The sequence below is a fragment of the Orycteropus afer genome, unplaced genomic scaffold, assembly GCF_000298275.1.
Source record: "Orycteropus afer afer isolate SDZICR_OR568_19922 unplaced genomic scaffold, OryAfe1.0 scaffold00114, whole genome shotgun sequence".
Classification (NCBI taxonomy): Eukaryota; Metazoa; Chordata; class Mammalia; order Tubulidentata; family Orycteropodidae; genus Orycteropus; species Orycteropus afer.
This window is the reverse complement of record NW_006921701.1, coordinates 2946869-2971753: the sequence shown is the minus strand read 5'-3', so window position 1 is coordinate 2971753 and position 24885 is coordinate 2946869. Positions and strand designations below refer to the sequence as shown.

Below are 24885 nucleotides of genomic sequence, written 5' to 3'. Positions count from 1 at the left end.
TGTTGAAATATCTCAGTGGGTGTCCTGTCAGTTCCTGAAGCCTTGTTTTTTGCTAATTCCTTCAGTGAAGCTTTGACTTCTTCTTTCAATACCACTGGTTCTTGATCATATGCCACCTCCTGAAATGGATGAACATCAACTAGTTCTTTTTGGTACTGTGACTGTGTATTTCTTCCATCTTCTCTTGATGCTTCCTGCATCATTCAATATATTGCTCATAGAATCTATCAACATTCCAACTTGAGGCTTGAATTTTTTCTTCAGTTTTTTCAGCTCGAAAAATGCTGAACATTTTCTCTTTTGGTTTTCTAAATCCAAGTCTTTGCACATTCCATTATAATAATTGACTTTGTCTTCTCGAGCTGCTCTTTGAAATTTTCTGTTCAGCTCTTTTATCTTGTCATTTCTTCCATTTGCTTTAGCTATTTTCCATTCAAGGGCAAGTTTCAGAGTCTCTTCTGACATCCATTTTGGTCTTTTCTTCCTTTCTTGTCTTTTTAATGACCTTTTGCTTTCTTCATGGATGATGTTCTTGATGTCATCTCACAATTCTTCTGGTTTTCAGTCACTGGTATTCAATGCATCAAATATCTTCTTTAGATGGTCTCTAAATTTAAGGAGGGATATAATCAAGGTCATATTTTGGCATTTGTGGAGTTGTTTTAATTGTCTTCAGCTTCAACTTGAACTTGCATATGAGCAGTTGATGGTTTGTTCCAGAGTCAGCTCCTGGCCTTTTTGGCTGAAGATATTGAGTTTCTCCATCGCCTCTTTCTACAGATGTAGTAGATTTGATTCCTGTGTACTCCATCTGGTGAAGTCCACATGTATAGCCACATTTATGTTGCTGAAAAAAGGTATTGGCAGTGAATAAGTTGTTGATCTTGCAAAATTCTGTCATGCAATCTCCAGTGTTATTTCTGTTTCTAAGGCCATATTATCCAGTTACCAGTGATTCTTCTTTGTTTCCAACTTTTGCATTCCACTCATCAGTGATAATCAACACATCTTGATTGCACATTCAGTCAATTTCAAACTGCAAACTTGACTAAAAAAAATCTTCAATTTCCTCATCTTTGGCTTTTGTGGTTGGTGCATAAATTTGAATAACAGTAGTATTAACTGGTCTTCCTTGTAGATGTATGGATATTATCCTATCACTGACAGCATTGTATTTCAGGATAGATCTTGAAACATTCTTTGTGATGATGAATGCCACACCATTGCTCTTCAATTTGTCATTCCCAGCATAGTAAATCATATAGTTGTATGATTCAAAATGGGTCAAAAACACTCCATTTCAACTCACTAATGCCTAGAATATTGATCTTTATGTGTTCCATTTCATTTTTGACAACTTCCAATTTTCCTAGATTTATACTTCATACATTGCATGTTCCAAATATTCATGGATGTTTGTAGCTGTTTCTTCTCAATTTCGAGGTGCTCCATCAGCAAATGGAGGTCCCGAAAGCATTACTCCATCCACATCATTAAGGTTGGCTCTACTCTGAGGAGGCAGCTCTTCCCCAGTCACATTTTGAGTGCCTTCCAACATGAGAGGCTCATCTTCCAGCACTGTATCAGACAATGTTTCAGAGCTTTTCATCAAGTTTTCCAGTAATATATCAGACAGTGTTTCACTGCTATTCATAAGGTTTTCACTGGCCAATTCTTTGAGAAGTGGATGGCCTGTTCATTCTTCTAAGTCTGTAGTAGTCTGGAAGCTCCACTGAAACCTGTCCACGATGGGTGACCCTGCTCATATTTTATATACTGGTGGCATAGCCTCCAGCCTCACAGCAATATGCAAGCCACTGAAGTATAACAAACTGACACATGAGTGGTGGCCATAAGACATGAGGATTAAATGCAGTATGTAGACAAGGACTTTGTGAGGAAAACTGTTTTACAAGGGAAAAATAATATTGTTACCAAAAGTATTATTTGGAAGGAGATTCTCTGTCCATGCTGAAGCATGCTTGACAGGAGTCACCTGTCCTTGTAAGCCTTGCTGAGGCCAAGTCTGGGGGGTAGAAGCCCAGTGCCATGACAGCCTGGGAGTGGATGGTGAGCTGGGGAGCTGTGGCCCATGACATCACCTGACCATACCCAGGTTTGTTGTTGTTGTTGTTGTTGTTATTTGCCGTCGAGTCAGCCCCGACTCATAGCGACCCCTCCTTGGGTTTCCGAGGCAGTTATCACTACAGAAGTAGGATTGCCCAACCTTCCTTCCGAGGAGGGGCTGGTGGGTTTGAACCACCAGCCTCCTGGTTAGCAGTCAAGTGCCTTAGGCACTATGCTACCAGAGCTCCTGGTAGACAGCCCATATTCACTGGGAGAGGAGCTTTGATCCTCAGAAGGGAAAGCTCAGAGCAAGCAAGCTAACAAGGGTTCAGTCTTGGCTTGGTTCTTTCTGTGTCCTTCTATGTGTGTTGGACAGACAGGGCCATGCTCTACAGCCTGGGAGGGGCCTCTCAACAAACATGAAATGGTTAGAAAAATCATAGCTCCATGAGTGTTCCTCAACAAGGACCTTAAAATGCTTTTAACCTCCAAGTGTTCATCAGGCATTCCTGTGGTGTGTATTCTTAGCTCTGCAGACTTGGAGGAGCCAGTTCAGGTTACTGAGAACCTGCCTGGAAGCTAGAATTAGAAGCCAGAGGTCTGGTTCCAGCAGCACTGCCTCCACCCCCATCCCCAGACAAAACATCCTTCTGCCATGCTGACCTCTGATGGGTAAGGGAGCCGACAGGAGAATAATCAAGAAATATGGCCTGTAGACAGCAGGTTCTAAGAAGTAAAACAAAGAAACGTGTGTGGAAAGAAGTGGTGCATGGAAAAATTATCGATTTTCAATTCAGAAGACCTGGAGTGGGATCCTGGCTTTTTCTCCCAGCTATGTAGCCTTGGGCAAGTCACTCTCAGAGCCTCAATTTCCTAATAACTGCCTCTTAGAAATGGGTTGTCAGATAAGCTGATGTATATGGAAGCCCACATTGACTGCATAACACACCTTGTTCATAAGAGGTAGCCACGAATTCTCCCAGCTTTAAGGTAGAAATGCCCCCATCTATTCTTCTCCACAGAGAAGAATATTCTCCCCAAGAGCTCTGGTGGAATAGTGCATGAGGCATTTGACTGCTAACCAGAAGGTTGGTCGTTCAAACCCATCAGCCACTCCTCAGAAGGAACACTGGGCAATATATTTCCATGAAGATTTACCTCCTCAGAAACCCAAAGGGGGTCGCTATGGGTCAGAATCAAATCAATGGCAGTGAGGTTTGTTTGTTTTTTTCTGCTGATAAAGGAAAGAGGACTACTATTTAATGGGTTCCAGTCACTGTGCTAGTGACTTCATGTACACTGTTTATCTTTACAATTTATTCTTTGAAGTTGTTGTTGTTGTTGTTGTTATGTGCCGTCGAGTCGGACCCGACTCATAGCGACCCCTCCTTGAGTTTCCTAGGCAGTATCACTACAGAAGTAGATTGCCCCTTCCGTAGTGATACTGCCTAGGAAACCCAAGGAGGGGTCGCTATGAGTCGGGTCCGACTCGACGGCACATAACAACAACAACAACAACTTCAAAGAATAAATTGTAAAGATAAACAGTGTACATGAAGTTCTTTGAAGTAGGTATTACAATTGTCTTCATTTTTTCACATAAGGAAACAGAGGTTCAGAGATGTTAAGTAACTTATTCTGGATCACATAGCTGTTAAGATTCAAATCCGGGTCTGACTGACCAGAATCTGAGCTTTGGGTTCCATATGACACACTTCCCCAGAACTTCTAACGCCAGGAAAGTCTCTTGCCATAAAGATCCATCAACCAACCTGACACAAGCTGATCAGAAAATCTTAAAATTAGATTGATCATAAAACTTATTATCCTAATGAGCACACTTTCATCCTGTACACATGGTAAACCAGATGAGATCTACCTCAGGATAACAGGCAGCATAGCTACCCTAGTTAAAATGCAAATTGCTTAGGGAGGGTGATGGTTAAGTCTGACTGTAGTTATGGAGTGTAAGACCCACTCTGCTTTCACAATCAACATCTTTTGCAATCACTGGCATCTTAGATTCAATGAAATGCAGTGGCTGGAAGCACACAGGCCAGCTAGAATGAGTATGTGAAGGGGAAGGAGGGCAGTGGGGAAGTACTGGTATTCCTCAGGGGCCCTGACCTTGGAAGGCTGTTAGGATGGGAGACACACAGGCTGGGTACCAAGCAAGGAGAAAGAAGGATGCAGAATGGAGGATGCCAAAGGACACTTGTAATTCCATTCTAGAGAGAACCATGCTGAAAAGCAGCTTCCAGGGGAAAAAAGGATCTAGAATCAGTATATAGATAGTAAAATGCCCCCAGTTCTCATCTCTAGAGCAATAGGTTGGCCTAGCTCTGAAAGTTTGGGTTCTGTCTAAGACCAGAAGCTGCTGCCCCCACCTCCCATGTGATTTTTGCCTTGGTCCAAGCTGTACCCTTCACCCTCTCCCCAGTTTTTACCTCCCACCTCTGATACCACATTGAGCTAGAAACAGTCCAAGCCAGAGCCCTGGAGTCTGCCAGTCTGAATAGTGGCAGAATTGAACCTGTACCTTTTTTCCCCCACTCACCACAGTACGGATCCCTGGAAGTGGTGAGGAGGTAGACTCTCACTTCCTTGGGAAGTGGCTCTATCTTGACACCGCCTTGTTCTAGCAGCCCTGGAAATAAAGAAGCAGAGGAGGAAGAGCCCTGTGGAGGCCACCTCAGGGTCCCAGGGTCCCCATCCATGCCCATGCACTGATTATTTCATGGTCCATTCATTCTACAGATATCTACACTGCATGCTCATTATGTACCATACCCTGTGCTAAGCCCCAGGATACAGCAACTCAGTCCAGTGGGGGATTAAGCACACAAACAAAGAGGAAACACATTGTTCAGATCAGCTGGCCTGTTCTGGAAAGATAATTATAAGAATACTGAAATTATGTCTCTAACTTGGCAAAACAATCCACTGTAATGACCTTTGTATCCTATGCAGTGGAACAGGGTGAGACAGGAAGTGTTTGATGTGAAGAGTATCAGTTATTGAGTGGGGAGGGAGCATTCTGAGCTGTGAGTACCGGCAGTTTGGACAAAGGCACACAAGGTGAGAAAACATGAAGTATTTGGGGAAGTGCAAGTAGTTAGTATCTCTGGAGAGTTCAGTTTAAGAGAAGGTGTAATGAGAGATGAAGCTGGATAGGCAGTGCCAGGGCCATATGACTAATGAGTGGGAAACAGTGTTGTTTTGCTTTGTTATGGGAAACTACCCTTTCTTTGAGGAGCACTGCTGGTACAGTGGTTAAGTACTCTACTGCTAACCAAAAGTTTGGCTGTTTGAACCCATCAGCCACTAAATGGTGATGGTGGGGGTGGGGAGGAGACCTAGTGTTTTGCTCCCATAAAGATTTCAGCTTATGAAACCCTGTGGGGGAAGTTCTACTGTGTCTTATAGGGTCATTATGAGTCAGAATCAACTCAACGGCACACAAAAACAGCCCCTTCTTTAGGAAACCCTGGGTGATACAAACAGTTAACAGGCTCAGCGGCTAACTGAAAGGTTGGAGGTCCCAGTCCACCCAGAGGTACCTCAGACAAAAGATCTGGTGATCTCCTTCTGAAAAATCAGCCCTGAAAACCCTCTAAAGAACAGTTCTATTCTGATGTACAAGCGGTCACCATTAGTCAGAGCCAGCTCGATGACAGCTAGTATTGGTGCCCCTTTATAAACATTTTGTCAAGCTGTTATCCTTTTTATTCATATAAGCAATGACAGGCTGCTTCAGTTTTGAGTGGCAGCCAGGGATGTTAGGTGGGGAGGCCAGCATAGGGGAAGGGAACCATTTCCACTACCCAAGAGTTTATTCCTGGAGCTTGTCATCCTAAATATCTCCAGGACATTTGTATCACTGATTGACACAAGGTGAGTTAGAGGTCAGGTCCTAGAGTCCTGCCCAGATTGGCCTTCTGTATCCAGGAATGCACTCAAACTGCCCAGCAATTAGGCACTCCTTCAGCTAGCATCTGGGTACCACAACTTCACACTTCTAAATTATGCCATATGTGCTACTCCTGAGGATTCTCCACAGCATCTTGATTTAGAGTCTATCAGGAGTTGCACAATGACTGGCCTAGCTAGAAAGGCCTATAAAAAACATCTGGTGGGGGCAAGGGCTTTGGGCGATCACAATATTTTTAGAGAATGTCCTGAAATGGGACTTCTAAGTGAGAGGCCGCATGTGTGAGGATGGGTAAAGAGCAAATATGGCAGCAGGAAGCAGTAAAGAGGAAGAGTGTGAGGGGTGGAACCCAGAGAGCCAAGGCCATCTTCCAACTCCAAAGAGGCTGAGTATCTCCTTGGTCAATTTTTCCTTCTCATAGTTGGATAGACTTCTTAACCAGAGGAGATCTAGACTTAAAGATGTGACAGCTAACAAGGCTTGAACTTTCCCAAAATTGTTAAAGGAAGCCAAAGGGGTGGCATTTTACCAATCCGTGGACAAGAAAGCAGGAAAGGGTTTAAACAATCCAAGCATTGTCCGGCGAGGAAGTCCTTGTAGCTGGCACAGGGAAAGGCCATGAGTGGACAGGGATTCTCCAGGGCACTGATATAGAGATGCACAGCCCTCATGTGATCACAGATCAGATAACTGTAACCTGGACAGGGGGTAAAAACAACCAAGGTTTCAGTTCATGACAAATGGAAATTCCCTCCATGAGAATTACAGTAATTCTATTGAATTTTCTATTCCAGAAGCTATTAATACACATGATGTCCCCCGAGCTGCTTTTTTAAATATCAGCAGATACGGTTAAAAGGGGCCCTGGTGGTGCAATAATGAAGATCGATTGCTAATCAAAAGGTTGGACATTAGAGTCCAATAGCTGCTCCACAAGAGAAAGGCCTGGCAATTTGCTCCATAAGGATTACCTATGAAAAGCCCTATGGGACAGTTCCACCCTGTCACACGGGCTCACCATGAGTCAGAATTGACTCAAAGGCACACAATAGACATGGTTAGTACATTCTTCATTTTCCTGAAATACATAATGTATCAAGAACATTGCTTGATTTGAGACCTATTCTTATATGATCATGCAAATTCTCTTTCAGAAAATGTGAGCATACAGAAAGTCAGAGTAGCTGACCACACTACTCCAAATGGATATCTGCCTGTACATGTTTATTTCATCATCACCCATACAATCAATTTTCTCAACCTTATACCCACCTCAACAGTGAGACAATCAAGAGAGTCAGCACAGTTCATGTGAATCTTTAAAAGCCAATTTGCTGAGGTACACCTGGCCAAATGACTAGGACACTGAGTTTGCCAAATGTCCCAATTTACCAAAAACTTAGTTTTGCTGTTGTTGTTAACTATTTAAAAGTTCACAGCAACCTACATTGGATGGATCAGCCAGGGCCAAGAGGTCTGTGGTGAGCCATGCTCCAAGGTTCTGTGGCCTTTAGACTTTCCATCTCCCTTGGTACCCCATCTCAGACCGGCAGCCAAGGCTGACCTGAGCATTGACCTTCCTTTCCCCCATCAGTGGGACACTCTGTATACCCCAGCTTTTTCTAGCTGTGGCACAGAGCTGGGGAAGAAACAAACAGGAGCCTTCTCAAATTGGTTTATGGAGAAAAAAATTGAAAGTGGTCAACTAAAATGCCATAGGAATTTTCAAAAGCCATTGAAACCAAATAATCTCCTCTGATAAGAATTGTTAAAAATTGATAAATAGTTAAAAGGAGGATTACTTGCAATTGGTAAATTAGGTTAGTAGTTGGTTATTCAACAAATTGTTAAAAGGATCCTTAGAATGTTAAAATTTGGTAAAGCAGTAAAAGACTATAAAAATGCAGAAGATAATCATCAAGATCAACTAAAATTTCCATATGAAATGTAATATGTTGATTATATTCTTTAAAAGTCTAAGCAGCCCTGTGATGTTTAGTTTTTCACAAATTTAGTATTATTTAAAATGTTCAAAATGAACATTCTAAAAGAATATATTTATAAGAGAAGAAATGTATATTCTTTGAGTATACTGAAAAAGATTATCTTGAAAACAATTTTAGGAAGTTGTTAAATTTAGTAGATTTGGTGAAATGCTCATACAGTGAAATGACCCTTCATTCAGTTAACTTTGGGCACACTGGTCTGTTTCTGCTGCCACTGGGTTCTGCACAGGATGTGACTAGTGTGGATTATGCCACAAACTAGAGTCCAGGAAATAGTAGAGGTTATTGGTTTGAATGATATTAGATCATCACAGAAGCTAAAACAAACTGGTAGAACAGGAGACAGAGGAAGACATTGAGAAATATGATGCAGGCTTTTAATTTCCGGCACTCTGCCTTCAGAAAGGAAGTCTAGTGGTGCAGTGGTCAAAGCATTAGGCTGCTTTGGTGGTTGAAACCCACTAAGAAGGTTGGTGGTTCAAACTCACTAGCCACTCTGCAGCAGAAAGATAAGTCGATTCCATAAAGATTTATAACGTTGGGAACTCTATGGGACAGTTCTACTCTGTCCTATAGGGTTGCTATGAGTCAGAGTCCACTTGTTGGCAATGGGTTTACCTTCAGTATTCCTGAGCTCTAAAGACATCCATTCAACAAGTACTAAGTAATGTACTTTGGTATATAGCAATGGAGTCCCTCTGTGGTGCAAATGGTTAAACAATTCAGTTGCTAACCTAAAGACTGGCAATTAAAATCTACCCAGAGGCACCTCAGAAGAAAGGCCTGGTGATCTACTTCCTAAATTCACCCCTTGAAAACTCTATGGAGCTCAGTGCTACTCTCACATATATGAGGTCACCATGAGTTGGAATCAACTTGGAGGCAACTGATAAAGACATCCATTCAGTAAGTATTAAGTAATGCATTCTGGGATGTTGCAAAGGACACCAAAAGGAAGATCCTCCGTGGTCCCATACTGGTTGACTGCACCTGAAAGCTATTGGGGAGCTCCAGTCTCAAGGCAGCCAAAGATCCAACTCTAACTTTCTGACCTGCGTGAATGAATGTGGGGCAGCCAGGTTGGTCTTGGCCCCCATTGACAAAGTAGTCCACATGTCCAACGGGAATCCGGATACCCAAATCTGAAAGGAAGAAAACCTCATTAGCTTCTTACTGCAGGGACATATTTTCCAGGTCCCACAGCACAGTCCACTGACCACAGAGCCTAAGGTATGACCTTGGGATGCCACCCACTTCTGGTGCTGAATGGTTGCCCCGACTCCCAAGTGCCCTGAGTCTTAGAACCTAATTCTCAGTTTTCTGCAGGGGTTTTTCCATGCTGAAAAGAAGCCAAGAAGAAGAAATCCATTACTAATAAATTTGAGAAAACTATCCCCTGCCACAAATCTTTATAAATCAGTACATTTTGTACGTTTGGTAATTTTCCTTGTGCAACGGTTTCTATTTTCTTTTGAGCAACAGTTCAGAGCAATATTATCTTCAATTACTTTTCTTTAGTCTCACAAACAACACGTTTTGTGCTCTTCTAACTGAGCAGACATATGACCTGGCTACAAAGACATGAGGTTAAGAGAGAGCCTATGGCCTTCATCTCATCATTATGACCATGTCTCAGACCCTCCAATGTGATATATTCAACCCTTCTGATTGAGTCAGGCCTCGCTGCTAAAGACACTGATTTTCTCCTTCCTATCAATTAATCATCACAGTTGTAAGTATCATTTGCTTAATTTCACTCACTTAATGAAAGCAATAACCTAGAAGTAATCCTTGATTTCTCCCTGTCCCCAGCTGCCCACATTCTGCTCATCATAAATCCAGTCATCTCAAACTCCAAATGTGTTTTAAATCTTTCTATTTTTCTCAGTCTCTGCTGCCACCACCTTTGCCCAACCCACCATCATCTCTCACACTCACTCCTGTAAACACCCTCTAACAGTCTTCCGTGTTTCCCTTGGTCCCCTTCTACATCCCATTCCCTACACAGCAGCCAGAGTCCTTTTCTTAATTCACTTTTTAAGAATCTACATATAATTTTTTATTATTTTTAAAAATATACATAACACAGGATTTGCTGATTCAACATAATCCTTGCCAGATTTCCCATTACTGTAAATATACTGCTTCCTAAAGAAAGACTCCTCCTTTTCCCCCTCCACTCTGCTCCTGGTAACCACTCATAAACTTTGGTTTCTATACATTTTCCTATTCTTGTTAGTTCAGGTAGATAAAATTATACAATATTTGTCCTTTTCAAATTGACTTATTTCACTGAGCATAAAGTTTTTGAGGTTCATCCATGTTGTAATATGTATCAGAATTTCCTTTTTTAAAATTTAAAAATGTTTTTTGGTCAATCTTTTAACGAAGTCCAAATCACTCCCCTGCTCCCACTGATCTTAGAATGAAATTTAAACTCTGCTTTGGCCATCCTAGAAAAGAGGCCAAATTTGCTCTGTATCTGAATCTCTGTTCACTGCATTCTAATCACATGGTTCCTTTTCTTGTCTCTAGAATAGGCCAAGTCCTTACTCAGGTCAAAGCCTTCATTTTAGCTATTCTCTCCACCAAAATGATTTTCTCCCAGCTTTTCTAAGGGCTGGTTCATTCTCATATGCAAAGCCTCAATTCAAACATCACCTTCTTGGACAAACTTTCCCCAATAAACCTATTTGAAGTAGACATTTTACCCAAGTCACTTTCTATTACACATATGATCTCATTTATATCCTTCATAATAATAATCACAATGTGTAATTATCATGTCTACTAACTTACTGGTATGTAAAGGCCACAGCAGCAAGGACTTTTCCTGTCTTTTTTTCTGCTGCCACTCCAAAACCTAGTGCAGTACCTGACATGGGATGAATACCTAATGAATATTTATTGAATGAATAAATGAGGGAACACCTGTCCCATCAGAATATAAGTTCCATGTGGGCAGGGACCGTAACTGCCTTGTTCATTGCAGTGTTCACTGAACTATAACTCTCTTTTCTTCTTCCTTTTTTTTTTTTTTCTTTTTTCCAATTCATAGCAACCCTATAGGACAGAGAAGAACTATCCCACAAATTTTCCAAGGCTGTAATCTTTATGGAAGAAGACTGCCACATCTTTCTGCCATGGAGCAGCTGGTGGGTTTGAATCATTGACTTTTCAGTTAGCAGCCAAGTGCTTAACAACTGCACTACCGAGGCTCCTTTTCCATAAATATTACAGCCTAGAAAACCCTATGGGGCAGTTCTACTCTGTTACATATATTCACTATGAGTAGAAAATTGACTTGAAGGCACCTAACAATAACCAGGGGTAGGTGGGAGGGGGAAAATGTGGAGTTACTGCTTAAGGGGCGTTAAGTTTCTGTTAAGGGTGATGGAAAATTTAGAAGAAGTTGCATAACATGGTGAAGATAATTAATGTCTCTGAATTACAGACATGAAAATGGATAAAATGTCAAATGTTTTGTTATATATATTTTACCACATTTTTTAAAAGTGAAATAAAGTAAGTAAAGGTGTCCCTCCAAAACCTGACCTTTCCAGAGGCAGTATGGAGGTTCCGTAATAGGGGAAAGAGACCCTGCATTCAAACAGGTTCAGTAGAGACACTTTTAGTTAAGTCTTGGACAGGACAGAGGCCAAACAAAGACAACCACCCAGTGTGGTAGTTAAGTTTGTGTGTCAACTTGGCTAGGCCTGGTTGAGTGGCTGGCCAGCTGGATGTAGTTATTCCCCATGGTAAGATTGGAAATTATCTCCATGGTGGAATCTATTGGAGCAGCTGAGTAGCTGCTTTAGGGATCTGGTCTGCTTCCTGTATATAAGGAGAAGCCTGGGGGGAATGGTCTCTAGCTTGTGGCATGCTTGAACCCTGCATGTAGCCATGTCATTGTTCGGCAGCCTACCATGCTCTGCTGACCTTGGGACTTTCAATTGACTTGAATAAGTGGCCTGCCATGTGGTTTGGTAACATTGGGACTGTGCCATCTTACTTGTCGACCTTGGGCTTGTTAGCCTCAGCAGCCAGTAGCTGCCTGACTGAAGAGATGCCTCTAGCTTCAATGGGGTGGGAGCAAGAGGCAGAGCTGAAGCCTAAGGTTGAGGGGCTTTCACAAAATCCCTAGAGCCTGGCACTTTGAAGTTGGAGTTCTAACCTCTCTAACTGTAAGAGAATAAAGTTCTGTTTGTTCAAGCCATCCCACTGGTGATATATTCTTGTCAGAGTGGCACTAGGTAACCAGAACACCAAGGAAGACGGAAACCATCAGCATGTTCATAGCACGGAAAGCTGAAGGGAATCCCTAAGCTATGACTATCTCATAGTTGAATAAATTTACATTGAATACATATTTGTTTATTTTTGCTTTTTTAAACTCACTTCAAGAAGAGGCTCCAACTTTGAAGGGGCCTGAGAGATCTTGCTCTGGTAAATGGAGACCTAAAAAATCACTTATTTAGAAAATTTAGGAACATAAGGGATTAACCACTTGACTAGGCAGAGGACTGTGGTCTGGTTATCTATCTGTGCAATGAAAGGGGTAAAGGGGGTTGGATAATATGACTGCATGGATTCCTTCCAGAAACCAGGGTCTGGGAGTCTTGGATGCTAAAGGAAGGCTCTGACAGGGCCGTCTGTCTCTCATTTGAGTTGTAAGCTCTGGTCAGGGACAGGATATTACTTCTTAAACCCACCATGCTAAGCACTGTCCCTGGCACAGACACCATGGGAAGTCTTCATTGAATTGAGAAACTTAATTGGTATTGAGTAGAAATGAATAGGAATATCCCCCACTCTACACAGTTGGATAGAAGAGCTTAATTTGGTCATTAAAGATTCAGAGTTGGGAGTCTCTTTTATGTATGTCACTATTACGGAAGATTGAGATTCTCATTCTCCAATGAACAGAAATTTGGGCTCATCTTCCAGGGAGGAAGTGCTGACAGGCCTGTATAGCTGCCGCAGGACCAGGATCCCTCAAGCCCCTAGAGCCAGGCACCACCGCCCCCTCCCCCCCACACACACACAGAAAGGGCAATATGAGTTTTCTGAGTATCAGCAGATAACAATGCCCTCCCTGCTATTTACTGACAGGTTTGGTGTTAAATCAGAGAGTGAGAGTCCCACTCTTGCCTACTGTTGGCTAAAAATAACACCATTCACCTCATAGAGAACAATAGACCTGGAAGAAAGTTTAGAGATCATGCTGGTCAACTCCTCATTGTTCAACAGAAGGTCAAAGGGGTGAGGGAGCTGCCCAGGGTCATACAGATGCCAGACTCCTAACCCCTGCCCTCATCATCCCAGCAATGTCACCCCAGCTCACTGTCGGTATCTGTATGGATGGCTTCCACAAAAAGAGCATCCCCAGCATCCAAGCGCTCCTCCAGGCTGGCTCTGGTGTACTCTGGTCCAGCAGGGTCCAGGCCTACAGGGACAAACTGGTGTTAGGAACTCCTTTCCTTTCAGCTGCAGGAAGACTTATTGACCCTCATTGACCCTCAACATCCCTCCCTTGGCAGTAATTCCTGTTTGGATCATACAGCCCCCAACAAGGACCTAAGAGTTGGGAGAACTAGCTCAGGAATACCTTTTTCAAGAAATCCCGCTCTCTGTTGTCTCTTTTGAGGAAGCCTCTCAATGACCCAATTTCTTTAGTTCTAAAATGAGCTTGAAAACACTAACCCCATGGTAACAGCTAATGTGAGTAATATTAATATTTGTTAGTGGTAACAATGGAAACTATTTTTTGAGCCATTACTATGTGCCAGACCTTGTTATGGGAAGTTTTACATATATTATCTCTAGTTCGCATAACACTGTGATGTAGTTATTGCTATCCCCATATCTAAACTTGGATCCCATTCCTCCTCACTCTAAAAGCGGAGACAAGGCCCTGGGTGGCATAATGATTTGTACTTGGCTACTAATCGTGACATAAAGTCCCGGCTATTTGGTTTCATAAAGGTTACAGCCAAGAAAACCCTATGGAGCTCAGTCTACATTGTAACACATGAGGTTACCATGAGTTGGAATCAATGGCTGTGAATTTGAAATTTTGGTTAGGATTTAAATGAAAGTAGTTTACAGGCAGATCACAGAAAGCATGGTGATAAGGTAGAAAAATGAGTCAGAAAATCAAGGAAAATATTAATGAGTGGGCTATCACTGTGAGCAACTGGGCCTAATCCCTCTGGGGCCTTCTGAGAGACTCTGAAGAAATGACTCAGAATTGTCTCACTGAGGGGTCAGGAAGTTATGGTACTTATTAACCAACTCTAGTACCTTATTGATTGAGGGTTGCTCTGAAGCATAACTCCTTCTCCACTTTTGAATGTATTCACCAAAACTAACTAAAGGCGATTTTCAAATCAAAAGATTTCAAACCAAAAAGATATGGGCTGGGGTGGAGACAAGATGGCATCCTGCTAACACACCCCACCCAATCTCTCAACGACAAAGACTTGAAAAACCAAGTGAAAACGATACAAATAATGGTCCTGGAATTCTGAGCATCAAATGAGAGCATAAAGAATTGCATTGAGCACTGATAGGAAAAGGAAACAGAGTGAGATTAGTGATTGGGGGGAGAGAAGAGGCCGGGACCAGTTGAAGTACAGACATTTTGAATAGAGACATCAAACACTGACAAGAAGGGGGAAAAAAGAAAGAAAACTTCACAGAATCCACACAGCAGTAACAACACAGTGTAGACAGATTGGGAGGAATTCAAGGTGAGCAATAGATGTGTGGCAGCTGGGAGAGGAACATGCAGGGAAGTGGGTCAGAGTTACAGTGGCACAGGCAGCCACAGAGAGAGGAGGGAGAGAAAAAGGGAATCAAAAGATGCACCAACAGTAGAAACAAGGTTTGGTTTAGCAAAAGGCCTCTGTTGGGGCAGTTGAAGAAACTGGATCAGGACAATCCCTTACTTGATTGTATCTGGACAAGAGTGGATAAATGGCTGCATGTGTCCAAAAGGATACCATACCCATGCCAAGGAATTGAGATAGGAGGGATATGCTCTCTGATCAAACAAATGTACACCTTCCCTGTTCATAACAGTAAATAGTCATTCTGCAGGCACGGACCCAGTGAATAGAAAAAACCCCTTCATGAACCTTGATCCCTGGTGGAAACCTCCACCTCTAGTAGGATGAGTCAGGGTCTGAAACTTGCCCACTGGGTGCCTAGGGACTGAGAGAACCTTTTCACACTGAACACAAGAAACAGACCTCTGCAGCCTCCTCTCTCAGGGGGGTTCACTCATGCCAGGCACTCCCACCTCTGTGACTAGAAAGGCCTGTGTTGGGGTGGTTAGAGAAGATAGTATCAGGGTGATCTTTCACTAGATTCTGGGAAGGAGCTGAATAAACACTGCGTGTATCCAGAAGGGTGCCAGACCCATGCCAGTGAATCGCAAATGGTGAGCCACACTCTCCACTCAAAAAGTACAGCTTCCCTTTGAATAGGGGCAAAACCTCTCCCTACCACCAACAAGCCAGTTGCCAAGGAAGTCCCGTAGCCACCCGCAACAACTCACTCCAAACTGAGAGACCCAGAGGCTGCAGGTATTCCTTCCTCTGCGTACATCATTGGCTGATCCTTCTCACACTGAACGCAAGTGCATATAACTACAGCCTTTTTCTATTGGAGGATCCCACTGTAGCTAGTCTCTTTTCACCTCTGCAGGCATACACCCCAATGGACCAGTGATTTCTACTACACCTGCCTGCTACCAGAGTTGCCAGCTGACCATAATTACAAATGCCTCTCCTCAGTTTCCTTATTTTCCCCTTTTCTAATTTTTCTCCCTTTTTACCTGTTTATTTCTCCCTCTTCCTTTTTGTCTTCTTGCATTTTTTGCCAATCTTTCAGCTTGACCACCTCATTCTCTTTTTTCTTTTTTCTATATTTTTGATCTTTTATTTTTATTTCATCTTTTTCCCTTTTCCTTCTCTTCATCTTCTCCTCATTATTTTTCTTCTCTTTTTTTCTTCTTGTCCCATCCAACAGAAGGAGGACATTAACTGTCCACTAGTTGGCCATATCTACTTCACCAACCGCCTTATCCAATGGACAAGCACTGCTCTTAACTCCTACACCACTGGATCAATAATAGATGGTGGACAAAACCTGTTCATACCACCTGCAGCTCCTCATCGTGACAGAGACCCACACCCACATTGCCACCAGTTATTCCACTAATCAGGAGATAGCTGAGGATTGCCCCGGTGTTGCCAAGTTAACGACCAAAGAAGCATGCTGCTCCACTCATATTTGGTTACATTTACACAAAGCAAAACAAAAAAACAGTGTGAAAAAAACCAACACATATCAATAATAAAAACAACAACTTCAAAATGTCTCAGAAGCAACAAACAATTTCAATTCAAACAAACGAACATGACAAGATGGAAGAAGCAATTGACCAAAATAAATAGCTAGGAAATCTCCCCAAGGAAGATCAGATAATACCTGATAAGGAATTCAAAGAAAAATATATTGGACTTTCCAAGAGCTCAAGGAAAGTATAAATAGGAGCAAGGAAAAGACAGACAATAACCTTGAAGGATTCAGTAAAATCATACAAGAACAAAATGACAAAATAAATAGCCAGTTGTTGTTAGGTGCCATTGAGTTGTCTCCGACTCATAGCGACCCTATGTACAGCAGAACAAAACACCGCCCAGTCCTGAGCCAGTTCCATGATTCTTGCTATGCTTGAGCCCATCGCTGATGCCACTGTGTCAATCCATTTCATTGAGGGCCTTCCCCTCTTTCATCGACCCTCCACTTTACTGAGCATAACATCCTTCTCCAGGGAATGGTCCCTTCTAACAACATGACCAAAGTATGTGAAACAATGTCTGGCCATTCTCACCTCTGAGGTCATTCTGGCTGCACTTCTTCCAGGACAGACCTGTTAGTTCTTTTAGCAGTCCATTGTACTTTCATCATTCTTTGCCAACACCACAGCTCAAAAGCATCAATTCTTCTTCAGTTTTCCTTATTCATTGTCTAGCTCTCACATGCATATGAGGTGATGGAAAATATCATGGCTTGTGTCAGGCGCACCTTAGTCCTCAAGGAGACATCTTTGCTCTTCAGCACTTGAAAGAGGTCTTTTGCAGCTGATTTGCCCAGCACTATATGTCATCTGATGTCCTGACTGCTACTTCCATTGGTGTCAATTGTAGAACAAAGCAAGGTGAAGTCTTTGACAATTTCAATCTTTTCTCCATTTATCATGATGCTGCTTATAGGCCCAGTTGTAAGGATTTTTGTTTTCTTTATATTGAGATGTAATCCATACTGCAGACCATATTCTTCAATCTTCATCACTAATACTAAAGTGTCATCCTCACTTTCAGCAAGCAAAGTTGTGTCATCACTGTATCACAGGCTGTTAATGATTCTTCCTCCAATCCTCATGCCACATTCTTCTTCATATAGTTCAGCTTCTCAGATTTGCTTAGCATACAGATAGAATAAACATGGTGAAAGGATACAACCCTGACACACTCCCTTCTTGATTTTAAACCACACAGTGTTCCCTTTTTCTGTTTGAATGACAGCCTGCTGGTATATGTACAGTTTCCTCATAAGTACAATTAAGTGAAATAGCCAGTTAGAGATCATATAAAAATGGCAATTAGATAACCAGAAGATGAATACTAAAATTATGGAGAAAGATAGCATAATGGAAGGACAAGAGGGTAGAATTGAATGTGCTAACGAATGCATAAGGAGCTCTGGTGGCATAGTGGGTAAGCCATTTGGCTGCTAACCAGAAGGTTAATGGTTCAAACGCACCAGCTGCTTCAGGAGGAAGATGAAGCAATCCAGTGGTGTAAAGATTTACAGCCTTGGAAACTCAATGAGGATCACTGTGAGTGTGAATTGACTCGATGGCAATGGGTTTGGTATTTTTGTGTGTGTGTCTCAAACTGCCATCAAGTCAGATCTGACTCATAGTGATTCTTCCTTGGATTTCTGAAGCAGTATCACTACAGAAGTAAATTGCATATCCAAGGTAGAAGACAAATCCATTGATACCAGCTTGTATGAGGAAAATTGGAAAAGAAAATAAAAAGAAATGAAGAAACTCTAAGAGTTATATGGGATGATATAAAAAGAAATAACATATACCTGATAGGAATTCCAGAACAAGAGGAGGCAAAAAAAAAAAAAAAAAAGCCACAGAGAAAACTGTTGAAGATTTGCTAGCAGAAATCTTCCCCAATATCATGAAAGATGGAAAAATATCTGTTCAAGAAGCTCAATGAAACCCATAAAAGATAGACCCAAAGAGAAAGTCACCAAGACATATCATAATCAAACTTTGCAAAACCAAAGACAAAGACAGAATCTGGATAGCAGTTCAGGAAAAATGAAATGTTTCCTACAAAGTACAACCAGTAAGACTAAGCTCTGATTTCTCAGCAGAAACCATGCAGGCACGAATGCAATGGGATGACATATACAAAATCTTGAAGAAAAAAAAAAAAAATGCCAACTAAGAATTATATATCAAGCAAAACTGTCCCTCAAATATGATGGTGAAATTAGGACATTTCCAGATAAACAGAAATTAAGAGAATTTGTAAAAATCAGACCAACACTACAAGTAATGCTTCCAGCAGAAAACCAACAATAGAAGACAGTAACTTGAGAGTGACATCACCTAGAAGCCAACCTTGGAAAGGAATTCTCAAATCTAAAATAAGCTTACAAAATAGAAAATAGAGAACCAGAACAAATAGAGGGAATAAATGCTATAATTACAAAACTTCCATTTGGAAAGGAAGTCAGGATGATGTCTGTATAGAAGAAACTGCTCAAAACTTAAGAAGATAAGAATTTACTACAGGGTAACCACAAAGAAAATTAATAAACCTTCTAAGAAATAAGAAAGAAGAAAATCACAAGGACTTAGTAAACACAAAATCTACAAAAATAAAGAAAAGGTAAATAAAACTTCATAACAAAATGAACCCAGTACAAAAAAATACTTACAGAAACCAACAGCACCACAGCAAAGAACACAAAAGAATGACAGTGGTAAATCCATACCTATCATTAATTACACTAAATGTGAATGGAGTAAATGGACTAGTCACAAGAAAGAGAGTGGCAGATTGGATAAGAAAATGAGACCCATCAATATGCTGCTACAAGAGACTTAGACTCAAAGATAAAAATAAATGAAATATCAAGGGATGGAAAAAATATATCAAGTTAATGACAACCAAATAAGAGGAGTGGAAATATTAATTTCTGATAAAATAAACTTCAAGGCATAATCCATCATAAGGGACAAGGAAGAGCATTATACAATGATAAAAGGGTCAATAGACCAAGAGAAAAAAAAGCATAATAAGTATCTGTGCACCCAATGAAAAAGTTCCAAAATACATAAAGCAAATATTAACCAAATTGGAAGGAGAAATAGACAATACTACAATAGTAGTAGGAAAGTTGAACACTTTAAATGAAGGACAGAACAAGTAGGAAAAAACTCAACAGAGATACAGAAGATCTCAACAACATAATCAACCAACTTGACCTCATAGACACATATGGAGCACTCCATCCAACAAAAACAAAATATGCATTCCCTTCCAGTGCAAATGGATCATTCTCCAGAATACACCATATTTTAGGCCACAATAAATTTAAAAACATCAAAACACTAAAATATCTTCTTGGATAACAATGCTATAAAATTAGAAATCAATAATAGGAGGACCAAGGAAAAAAGGTTAAATGTATAGAAACTGAGTAACACGCTGCTCAAGAACTACTGGGTAGCAGAAGAAATAAAATGTGAAAAAAAAAAAAAAAATCCTAGAAACAAATGAGAATGAAAATACAACATACTGAAACCTTTGGGACAAAGTGAAAGCTGTGCTCAGAGATCAATTTATAGCAATTAATGCACACATCAAAAAAGAAAAAAGAACCCAAATCAACACCTTAATCCAACAACTCCAACAATCAGAAAAAGAGAAATTTAAAAACCCTACAGTGTCCAGAAGAAGAGAAATAGTAAAGATCAGAGCAGAAATAAATGAAGCAGAAAACAGAAGAATAATGGAAAAAATCAACAAGACTCAAAGCTGGTTCTTTGAAAAGATTAACAAAATTGAAAACCACAAGCAAACTGAACTAAGGAAAAGAAAGAGAAGATGCAAATTACATGAATAATAAATGAAATGAGCAGCATCACAATAGAACCAAACAAAATAAAAAGGATAATAACAAAATACTATGAAGAACTGTACTCCAAGCAGTGCAAAAACCTAGAAGAAATGGACAAATTGCTAGAAACACAAGATCTTCTTAAACTAGCACAGACTGAGGTAGAAAATATGAGCAGGCCCATAACAAAAGAAGAAACTGAGCAGGTCATTAAAAAAAAAAAAAAAAAAAAAAAAAAAAAAATCTGCTGACAAATAAAATTCTGCCCCAAGGTGGCTTCACTGGAAAACTCTCTCAAATGTTCAGAGAATAAATGACATCTATCCTACTCAGACTACTCCAGAACATAGAAAAGGACGGAATCCTCCCAAACTCATTCTATGAAGCAAGCATAACCCCGGTACCAAAACCAGGCAAAGAAACCTCTAAAAAGGAAAACTACAGACCAATATCCCTCATGAATATAGATGCAAAAATCTTCAACAAAATCCTAGCCAATAGCATGTATCACTCTATCAAAAAAATAATACAACATGACCAAGTGAGATTCATACTAGGTGTGCAAGGATGGTTCAACATTAGAAAAACAACCAACATAATCCAGCACATATATAAAACAAAGGAAGAGAACCACATGATCATATCAATCAATGCAGAAGAGACAGTTGATAAAATCCAACACCCATTCATGATAAAAATTCTAACAAAATATGAATAGCTAGGAAATTTCTCAGCATAATAAAGGGCATATATGCAAAACCAACAACATATCTCACACCAACATTATTCTCAGTGGAGAGAGACTAAAGCACACAACTTGCAAATGGGATCCAGACAAGAATTCCCTCTATTACCACTTGTATTCAATATTGTATTGGAAGTCCTAAAACAAAAACAAACACACTGCAGTCAAGTCGGATCCAACTCAAAGTGACCCCTCCTTGGGTTTTCGAGGAGATATCACTACAGAAGTAGATTGCCCAACCTTCCTTCCGAGAAGTGGCTGGTGGGTTTGAACCACCAGGCTTCTGGTTAGCAGTCAAATGCCTTATGCACTATGCCATCAGAGCTCCCATTGGAAGTCCTAGCCAGGGCATTTAGCAAGAAAGAGAAATAAAAGCATCTAAATTGGCAAAGAGGAAGTAAAATGATCTCTATTTGCAAATGACATGACCCTATACATAGAAAAATGAAAAGACTCAGCAAGAAAATCACTAGAGTTAATTGAAAGATTTAGCAAAGTGTCAGGGTGCAAGATCAACACACAAAAATCAGTTGGATTCCTCTGCATCAACAAACAGATCTCTGAAAAAGAAAAAAAGGAAAACAATACCATTTACAATAGCTACCAAAAAGATAAAATACTTAGGAATAAATCTTACTAGGGACACAAAAGACCTATACAAAGAAAACTCAAAACACTACTAAAAGAAAGTATAAGAGACCTGTAAAAATAGAAGAATATGCCATGCCCATGCATGGGAAGACAGAACATTGTGAAAATGTCAATAGTACCCAAAGCAATCTATAAATTCAATGCAATGCCAATACAAATTCCATCAACATTCATTAAGGAAATGGAAAAAAACAATCACTAATTTTATGTGGAAAGGAAGGAGAGCTCAGATAAGCAATACAGTACTGAAGAAGAAAAACAAAGTAGGAGGTCTCACACTCCCCAATCTCCAAACCTACTATATAGCCACAATGGTCAAAAATGTCTGGTATTGGTACAATGATAGAACATAGACCAGTGGAACAGAATTGAGGGTCCAGAAATATGTATTAAGAGAATTGAGATCCACCTATATGTGCTGATCTTTGACAAAGAGCTGAAACCCATTTAACAGAGAAGAAATAGTCTCTTTAACAAATGGTGCTATTAAAACTGGATATCCGTTTGTGGGAAAATAAAACAAAATCCATATCTCACACCATACACAAGAATAAATTCAAGATGGATCAAAAACCTAACTATGAACCCAAAACTATCAAGTTCATAAAAGAAAAAAATAGGGGAAATACTTAGGGACCCTAATTTATGGCATAAATAGACTATCAAGCAAGGCCAAAATGCACAAATAGCAGAAGAGAAACTAGATGACTAGGACCTTCAAAAAACTAAATTCTTATATGCATCAAAAGTCTTCTCCAAACGAATAAAAAGAGAACTCACAGATTGGGAAAATATATTTGGCAACAACATATCTGACAAGGGACTTATCTGTAAAATTTATAGAAAATTCTAACTACTCAACATCAAAAAGACAACCAATCCAATTCAAAAATGGGCAAAGAGCACGAACAGACTCAAAAGAAGATACTCAGTCAGCAAACAACACATGAAGAAATCCTCACAAACATTAGCGATTAGAGAGATGCAAATCAAAACAACAAGGAGATATCTCACCCCTGCAATAATAGCAAAGTTCAACAAGACAGAAAACAATAAATTCTGGTGATGGTGTGGAGAGATTGGAATCCTCATACACTGCTGGTGGAACTGTGGAATGGTACAACCACTGTGGAAAATAATATGGCACTTCCTTAAAAATTTGGAAATGGAAATACCTTTTGATCCAGCAATCCCACTACTAGGAATATATCCTGAAGAAGACAGATTCAGAACACAAATAGATACATGCATACCGATGTTCATCACAGCACTGTTTACAATAGCAAAGAGATGGAAACAACCTAAGTGCCCATCAACAGATGAATGGGTAACCAAACTAAGGTACATACACACAATGCAACCCTAAAGAATAATGAAGAATCTATGCAACCCTAAAGAATAATGAAGAATCTGCAAATCATCTCACAACATGGATGAACTTAGAGGACATTATGCTGTGTGAAGTAAGTCAATCACAGAAGGACAAATATTGTATGAGTCCATTATTATAAAAAGTCAAGGATAATGTTTACACAGGGTGAGAAATTTTCTTTGCTGATTACCAGGGATGGGAAGGGAAGGAAAATAGATGAGTAGTTAAGAGACAGGTATTGCTTTGGTGAATATTATGGCCCTGAGTGACCCTTCAGACCTTGAATTGAACTCACTCCCATGGTTTACCTCTCAGTCAAACAATAGACAGGGCTAGGAGGTGAACAGCTACACCAGGGAGAAGCACTCCTTAGAACAGTCACCCATAAGAGATTAGAAGGAGAGCACGTGCACAGAAAGAAAACTTGGGGAGCAGGAATGCACAGGCAAGAAGGACACAGGGAAAGGGTGACCACAGGGAGGAAGTGAGAGGAGAGCTATTACACTGCTGGGGATATAATCAGTGTCACAAAACAAAATGTGTATCAACTGTTGAATGTAAAATCAATCTGCTTTGTAAAATTTTACTCAAAGCACAAAAAAAAAAAAAAAAAGTTTAAAAAAATTTAAAAAGAAGATATGGGCTGCTACAACCCATTTTACAGATGGAGAAAGTACAGTTCAGAAAGAAATAAGTGGTCTATTACACTGATTTTAGAAATGATGCAATAATAGCACAAAACCATTTTATGCAAAATAACCGTAATTAATAAATCTTAGTTGTAATAGATGTCTTGATCATGAAAATAAAGGCTCATACTTCCCTTTGTTTGCCTCAGAACATCTCCAGGTACATCTGTATCTTTAAACCTGTTGTTGTTATGTGCCCTCGATCAGCCCCAACTCATAGTGACTCCTCCTTGGGTTTCCGAGGTGATATCACTATTGGAAGTAGATTGCCCAACCTTCCTTCCGAGAAATGGCTGGTGGAGTGGCTGGTGGGTTTGAACCGCCAGCCTTCTGGGTAGCAGTCAAATGCCTTAAGCACTACGCTACCAGAGCTCCTAGGAGGATAAACCTCTTTAAATCTTAGAAGGATAAATAAGGAAGAATGTTACCTGTTATCCGTCCCAACTGGCCTTTATAGAAATGTCCTACCATGCCCCCAACATGGGCCCCCAGGCTAACACCAATGATGTGGATTGAGGACTCCGAAACACCCAGCACCTAGAACAAGGCATCCACAATGAATCTCATCGAGGCCACAGCAGTCCCTGGTCTCACAGCCTCACGCTTTCTTCTGAGGCTGCAGAACGGAGAGAGTCCTGTGAAAGACATACCTACCACACAAGCTTCAGAGTCAAGGGCAGAATGCTTACCCAGTTAACTACTTGCCCTTTTCCTGCACAGCCCAACCTGATAATCCACTCCCTCTTTAATGCCCAAAGTGTGTGAATAATAATCATGCTGTTCCCTTTTAAGGGACTATGATATGTCAAGAATTCTCACTCACTATTTCTAACGTGTAGAAGTATATTTTACGGAGGAGGAAGCTGATACTCAGAGACCTCAAATATCCTGCCCAAGGTCAGCACTGTAAGTGGCAAAGTTGGCATTTGAACCAAAGATCAACAGTGTCTAAAGCTGCTGGGTGGCTCTGATTGCACCTTAATGTTCCCCTTCCAGTGCTGCTTCTTTCTTTCTGATCCCTCACTTCCATGTTGTTGTTGTTGTTATTTGCCGTTGAGTAGCCCCCGACTCATAGCGACCCCTCCTTGGGTTTCCCGTTGAGTCGCCCCCGACTCATAGCGACCCCTCCTTGGGTTTCCGAGGCAGTATCACTACGGAAGTGGGATTGCCCAACCTTCCTTCCGAGGAGTGGCTGGTGGGTT

At 40.7% G+C, this 24885-nt stretch overlaps 1 protein-coding gene across 1 annotated transcript in view; it reads right to left on the bottom strand.

Moving 5' to 3' along the window:
• PLA1A (phospholipase A1 member A) overlaps window positions 1–24885 on the bottom strand; it is a 72782-nt gene that overhangs the window by 39329 nt on the left and 8568 nt on the right. Inside the window, exons 4-8 of the mRNA XM_007943923.1 lie at window positions 24112–24220; window positions 13349–13450; window positions 9057–9146; window positions 6528–6695; window positions 4625–4714 (exon numbers count right to left, since the gene is read on the bottom strand). Of these exons, the coding sequence (XP_007942114.1) occupies window positions 4625–4714; window positions 6528–6695; window positions 9057–9146; window positions 13349–13450; window positions 24112–24220 (559 nt within the window). The remainder of the gene's footprint in view (window positions 1–4624; window positions 4715–6527; window positions 6696–9056; window positions 9147–13348; window positions 13451–24111; window positions 24221–24885) is intronic.